Below are 6,554 nucleotides of genomic sequence, written 5' to 3'. Positions count from 1 at the left end.
AATTTGCATAAAACTGTAAAAAAATGGACATCTGATAAATAAACAAAAATATTCTTTAAGAAATGTTGTGACTATAATTTAATTTTAATGTCATAATGGAGAAGGCCTTTTTTTAAATTATTTGTCAATTTTAATGTATCTTAAAGTAGTTACATATTATAAATAAGTAACGCAGTACAAAAATATTAATTGAAACATTAGGACAAGAATAACGATGTCACTTTGAAGACGGTCAAAAAAGCTGTCAAAATTTTTCAAATTGTTTTAGTTGTGTGTGTAAAACAATTAACGAGTTTTCTCAAAAATACAGTTATTACAAATTATTAAAGAATGTACGAATTTGAATTACTTATATTACATATTTATACATGAAAACTATAATACATTTGGCAGTAGAATAGTGTAATACTATTTAACTGAGAATAAAAAAAAAATCACTAAACAATTCTGATATAATCATAATCTTCACTTTTTGTTTTTGGTGCACTCAACAAGATGTAAATTATATAATTTAACTAAAAGAAAAAAGTTATATTAATTTTGCCTCTTCTTTAACTTTCCACAAAACTAATTCCATACAAGCCATCGCATCTTCGTTGCTATCATGTCCACCAACTGAAAAAAAATCCACAATACATACATGTCCATAAATTTTTATAAATTGAAAAGAAATTTTCATTTACCATCATTTTGTATTATTTTGCGTAGATATTCAGAACAAAGATTTTTAAGTGCCCTCTTTTGTGGATAACCATTTCGATGAGGAAACATAATACTAGTATCCACTACCGTATCGTGTATGAGTTTTAACGCTTTGAAATCACTTTCCAAACTATGACCCACTAAAATAGTTTTATCGGAAAACATTGTGAGAAGCGTTGCTTGAACATCGAGTAGAGTCGTTGAAACATCTTTCATATTTTCTTCAGTTATCCCTGAGAATCTGACATGAAAATAATTTAATTTTTTTTCATATTTTCGAAATATTTTCAAGATATTAGTGCAAAAAACAAGAAAAATGCATGAAAAAATACCTTGTATTATAATCGAGAATAGGATGTTCAGGCTTGACTAAAGTTTCATAAACAACATGACAATCTTCATTAATGACTGTTATTCTAGTTAATTCCAAACCTTGCGTTGTATAACACATTTCACAATCAAGAGCATATACCCCTTGTTCTTCCGGAAGAAGATCTGTTTCTAAAATAAAACAAAAAATGAAATAATTGAATGATTGATGGAAGTGAGAAAAAAATTACCTTTAGGTAATGTAGTAACGTAACCACGAAGATTTTCTACGTCTACATAATCCCATACATGTGATTTTGCATCGCAACAACCACTCGCCGAACTATCTTGCTGACAACAACTATATTTTCCTTCACCTCGATAAGTAAATTTACGACCATAATGATAAATGCAATTTTCCTTTTTAACTGGAATTCCAAATCGATCAATAATATAGGGCTGATTGCAACGGCTACAAAATCTTTCGTTAGGCACTTTCGATATAATTGAATGATTCCTAGTATTAATTACATAAACTTTTGCTCGACCCTGTATAAAATTATGCAACTTATTTTAGTATTTAAATAAAAAACGATAAAACTAAAATTACATTGAAGAAAATTACCCTAGGTCCATCTGGATGTGGTCTTGGAAATCCATTATCTTTTAATTGTTGTTCAGTCATAATCCATTTTGAGAGCATATAATAAAGATTCGCTCCATGCAAATCAGTCACTGATTTTTTACTTTTAATAACACTCCAAGAACCTTTTGACTTACCAGCTAGAACAGCTTCGTGTGAAACTATTCCACTTGCAGATGACATTGAGGAAGCATCTGTACCCTGATCTACTTCCTTTCTCAATCTATGAGCAGCAAGCATACAAGAATTCTTATAAACAGGTAAAGCTTTACAACGCTCATGACAGGCATATTCTTCCCGCGTCGCTCGATTCACTGCATCTTCGCCATTTGTGTAAATTTGCACACAAATATCGTGCATAATATTCACATAATGTTGACGGACATTAGCCGGAAATTTTTGTGTTGATACTTGCATTGGCTCTGGTCGAATTAATTGCGGTATCTGTAACATATAAATGTTTTTAACATAAAATCTTATTGTTTTTTTTTAATCTTTTTGTTTCATTTAAAAAATTCATACCGCCACGGGAATATGAGCTACTCGTGAACCAGTTTTTGTTGTCTGTGCTACTGTTTTTGTCATTGCGCTTGATGCATTTTCTAAAACTTTTTTCTTTTCTAAAGCCAAGGACATGGCATATGGAACGTGAGCAATTCTTATTCGACCTGAAAAATAAACAATATTTATTAAATAATCAAAAAGAATTGAAATTAAAATTTTACCATTTCCATTGAGCTGTGTTTCATTTTTAGATGAAACTGACTGAGATGAACTTTCACTGATATATTTACTACTCGTGGGTTTTATTTGTTCAGGAACATATTCATCATTTTTATCCGAAGAATTTGCTGCTGCTGCTTTCAATAATTTCCATCGTTCATACAATTTTTGGTGAGGGTTTATTACTTTCTTAGGTTCTTTACGTTCGGGTAGTTGACTCGACATCGAAGTTGCTGAAGGATAAGCAATTCTCTTTTTAACTACAACTTCTTCTGCATCATCAACTTCCTTGATATGTCGTTTATAAGATTGCTTCTTGGTAACATCTTTCTGATCCGATACTTCGTATTCCTAAAAAAGAAAGTTATTTAATAGAAAGTCAATTTTAAATATAACATTTTATTAAATACCTGAAAGATTTTAAAGCACTCTTCTTCAACATCGTGATCGGAATCAGAAATCTCCATTGGTTCTTCATCCTCAAAATTAAAATGCATTCCTTCGAGTTCAGATCCAAAATCTCGATCCTCAGATTTATCTCTCTTTGATTTTATTGTTTTTTTACTGGAGCTATTGTGCTTATGATTTGAACTACTGGATTTATAACTGGAGTGATGTTTATCATCACATTTGTGAGACTTGTGCTTATCTTTTCTTGATGAACTTGATGAACTTGATTTAGATCTGGATTTATGTTTTTCTGACTTGTGCTTGTCTTGTTTACTGTCCCTCGAACCCTCTCTTTCTTTTTCAGATTTATAATCTTTTTTGTTCTTACTTTTTAGATCCTTAGATTCTTTGCTGTCCTTACTTTTACTATCTTTTGAACTTTTACTCCTGTCACTACTTCTATCCTTTTCTCTTTCTTTATGTGCATCTTTTTCTTTATTTTTATCTTTACTTCTACTAGATGAAGAAGAATGTTCCTTATTTTTAGAACTACTGTGTTTATCCTTACTTGTTTCATTCTTTGAATTTTTACTTTCACTTTTTCCCTCGCTTTTTTTCCTTTCATCGTGTTTTGAAATTTGAGATTTTTCAGACCTGCTTTTCTCTCTCTTAGATTGATCTTTAGATTGAGACTTGGAACTATTACTATGTTCTCGAGTGGATTTTGAACTGCTGCTACTACTACTAATTTTATGACTCTTTGAGTCTGTATTTTCTTCCTTTTTCTCAATTTGTTCAATGTCTGTATTTTCTTTCTCTTCGACATTTTTTACTTTTGATACATCTTCTAATTCTTTTACTTCATCAGTTGATGCAATTAAATTTTCATCCTCAGATTCGTCATCAGAAAATTTAGGATCTATACTCTCATATTCATGAGATTCTTCATTAATGGGTTCGACATCTGTCTCATCTTCTAAAAGAAGTTTATCAATTGTTTCAAACTTCCTTGCAAATTCTAAAACAGTATCCTCCTCTATACTCTCCTCTAATTGCTGTACTGTTTTTAGAGGATGTTTTATTCTCCGAGGAACATATTCTTCTCTTCTCTTTTTCACCTTTGGAAAGTATTGTTCTTTTGACTTTCTGGGAAAATATTCACTAGAATTGCTATCGTCATAAGAATTTGCTGGTGAAGAATCGGACCTCGCTGTTGGAACATAACTTGGAATTGAAGTAGTATCAGCAATACCTATCGATGTTGGTTTGTAAATCTCGTTACTTGAATAATTGTTGCCAGACGCGTGAATAAAAGAGAGTAAACTTTTGCTTCTATCTGGAGAAATTTTTCTTTTAGCTGACACTTTGCTTTCTCTTGTCGGTATGTACGAAGCAATAGGAATATGACGTTTTTTTAATTCGGCAATTGGAGTTGGATTATATACGCACTTTGAAATGGAAGAAGGAACACCAGTATGCTTGCCCAATTCATTTGATTGAGAAGGTTCAGGAACTGCTGGAGACGAAACTAAAGATCCGCAAGCAAGTGTTGGTTTCAATTCTTCGACAACTTTTGTTACAATATTTTCTGAAATTTTATCCGTATCAGAAACCTCTTGAGTGGCAAGAATCTTTTTCACTGTTTCGGTTACTAGTTTTTGTAACGCGTCTGAATCAGGAGTTGCGACCAAACTTGTACCCACTCCCTCATTAATCTTTGTCACAGTTTCCGTCGTTTCCGCCGTTGATATACCCAAAATGTTGGTTGTATCATCTGCAGAGGAGGGGTTTGCTTTATAAAAATTAAGAAAATTCTTTTAAATACATTTCAAATAATACAATCAAAATTTATTTCATAATTGAATACCAATATTAAATTATTATCTATTTTACTATCAATACATGAATTATTAAAAATTTGACATTTTTAATAATTGTCAAATTATACTAAAATTTAAATAAACTAATCATTCAGAAGAAATGAATACATAATATAATTTACAGCAATTATGACAATGTGAAACTTAACAAATTGTCTATACATGGGTTGAAAAAAACTTTTTTGACAAGAACTTGTCAATTCATTTCAAGTAAAATATTAAAATAATTAAATATGAGTATTCAGAATACGGTAACAAAAAATAAAAATGCCTACATAAAATTTAGGTTACCAACTTCTTATAAGGCTATATGAAAATTTTTTTTTTAACTTACCTTTTCGAGCATGTTTAAAGTGGCAGTAAGGTCTATCACATGAACCACTCTCGTAAAAAGGACAATTAATTGTTTTGAAATAACCGGTGGAAGGAAGCATTACTATTTCATCGCAATTTCTTTATATACTTCATATTACACTAAATAAATTTACAAAATTTACAAGGTGAAAAGTCTTAATTTATTAGTTTGTTTTAAACAACGTCAATGTATTATGCCCATTTATTAATTATATGCCTATAAATATAACTTTAATTAATAAATATTATTTTGAAACATCAACTTTTCACTATAAACGCACTTTTGGATAGACAGTTTTTTGAGGTTACAGATACTTTGCGACTGTGTCCATCGCCATTTTGGGTTGGTTTCCATTGTCCCCACTCGCCATTGGTCCATAATTCTCGTCAACAACTACCACACTCTGCTCTAGTGAAAATTTAGTAACTTTATAGTAACTTTTAATTTTAACAATAAAATCACTTGTTGAAGTCACAACCTAAAAACATTCGGTTCCTGGTTTATTGTTGTTCCGGTACCTTTAATTCTTAATGAATGTTTTTTTTAAGTCATGTGTTTAAAACACCATTAGTATTAAAACAATTACATTTTAATAGTTTTCTCCATACGTCACTTCAAAGAAAAATGTCCTCGGAAGTGGAAAAAGCTCAGGCTGCAAGTCCTCAGGAAGATACTATTTTTGGTAAAATATTACGAAAGGAAATACCATGTAATTTCATTTATGAAGACGACCAGGTAAAAGAATGTTGTTTTTTTATAAAATACACAAATTTTTAATAAAAATTTCAATTAAAAGAAGTATATCGTTATTTATGAGATGTTAATTTTTACCTCACCAATTTACTTAGAAAAGTTAAATTCTTTTTTTTACTTTGGTTTTTAGTATAGCAAAACTAATTACAATTATCTTTTTAAAAAAATGGCTATAATTATATTTTCAGTGTGTTGCATTTCATGATGTGAATAAGCAAGCGCCGACTCATTTCTTGGTAATCCCACGAAAACCAATTTCACAATTATCTAAAGCAGAAGACAATGATGAAGCTGTATTAGGTCATTTAATGAATGTTGCACGTAAAGTTGCTGCAAAAGAAGGCCTTGAAGATGGTTTTCGTTTAGTCATTAATGATGGAAAAAATGGTGCTCAATCAGTTTATCATTTACATTTGCATGTTCTTGGTGGACGCCAAATGCAATGGCCTCCTGGTTAAAAAGAACAATTTAAATAATTGAAGAATTAATTTTTAAATGAATAAATGAAGATTTTCAAAATATTCTTACTAATTTTTCATTTTCAAACATTAATTCATTGGTTAAGTAATTACAAAACGTTTTAATTATTATTAAATATTGTTGATTTATTTTGAATGAATTATATTTTACAAAAATTCTATTCTTTTGGAGTATTACATTATTAGTAGTATTTAACTATTGGAAAAATTAATTATGAATTATGATATTATACTTTATAGTAAATATGTATAAAAACGTTTTAAGAATACAAAACAGTAGTTTTATAAGATCATAAAAATAACATGTACAAAATTAACAA

General features: G+C 29.8%; 2 protein-coding genes across 3 annotated transcripts; one reads left to right on the top strand and one right to left on the bottom strand.

The window, feature by feature from the left end:
* Positions 1–320: 320 nt before the first annotated feature.
* Positions 321–5,350, bottom strand: LOC127279145 (RNA exonuclease 1 homolog). Of its 2 annotated transcripts, none has more exons than XM_051301315.1 (9): positions 4,982–5,350; positions 2,788–4,559; positions 2,380–2,728; positions 2,177–2,322; positions 1,637–2,098; positions 1,263–1,560; positions 1,035–1,203; positions 684–943; positions 321–615 (listed from the first exon to the last, which is right to left on the bottom strand). In XM_051301315.1, exons 1-9 carry the CDS (start codon positions 5,079–5,081, stop codon positions 530–532), a joined length of 3,642 nt encoding a protein of 1,213 aa, XP_051157272.1. In that variant the 5' UTR covers positions 5,082–5,350; the 3' UTR covers positions 321–529. The 2 variants fall into 2 exon arrangements, with proteins under 2 accessions (XP_051157272.1, XP_051157273.1); XM_051301316.1 differs by having other exon boundaries at positions 2,788–4,541.
* Positions 5,351–5,483: 133 nt separating this feature from the next.
* On the top strand, positions 5,484–6,276 carry LOC127279155 (adenosine 5'-monophosphoramidase HINT1). Its single transcript, XM_051301336.1, has 2 exons — positions 5,484–5,737; positions 5,944–6,276. Exons 1-2 carry the CDS (start codon positions 5,537–5,539, stop codon positions 6,211–6,213), a joined length of 471 nt encoding a protein of 156 aa, XP_051157293.1. The 5' UTR covers positions 5,484–5,536; the 3' UTR covers positions 6,214–6,276.
* The last annotated feature ends 278 nt before the right edge of the window (positions 6,277–6,554 follow it).

This window comes from Leptopilina boulardi, unplaced genomic scaffold (genome assembly GCF_019393585.1).
Source record: "Leptopilina boulardi isolate dan_hultmark-lab unplaced genomic scaffold, ZJU_Lbou_2.1 LbouV2_214, whole genome shotgun sequence".
Taxonomy (NCBI): Eukaryota; Metazoa; Arthropoda; class Insecta; order Hymenoptera; family Figitidae; genus Leptopilina; species Leptopilina boulardi.
Note: the sequence above shows the minus strand (reverse complement) of the source record. Positions and strands in the feature narration are given on the sequence as shown.

What these genes read in the sequence shown, in the direction of transcription:
- LOC127279155 (XM_051301336.1), top strand. Translation starts at nt 5,537, where the DNA reads ATGTTTTTTTTAAGTCATGTGTTTAAAACACCATTAGTATTAAAACAA. An exon ending in TCATTTATGAAGACGACCAG is followed by an intron (nt 5,738 to 5,943) that starts GTAAAAGAATGT and finishes TTATATTTTCAG; the next exon opens with TGTGTTGCATTTCATGATGT.
- LOC127279145 (XM_051301315.1), bottom strand. Translation starts at nt 5,081, where the DNA reads ATGCTTCCTTCCACCGGTTATTTCAAAACAATTAATTGTCCTTTTTAC. An exon ending in AACACAGCTCAATGGAAATG is followed by an intron (nt 2,323 to 2,379) that starts GTAAAATTTTAA and finishes TTTATTTTTCAG; the next exon opens with GTCGAATAAGAATTGCTCAC. An exon ending in CAAAATAATACAAAATGATG is followed by an intron (nt 616 to 683) that starts GTAAATGAAAAT and finishes ATTTTTTTTCAG; the next exon opens with TTGGTGGACATGATAGCAAC.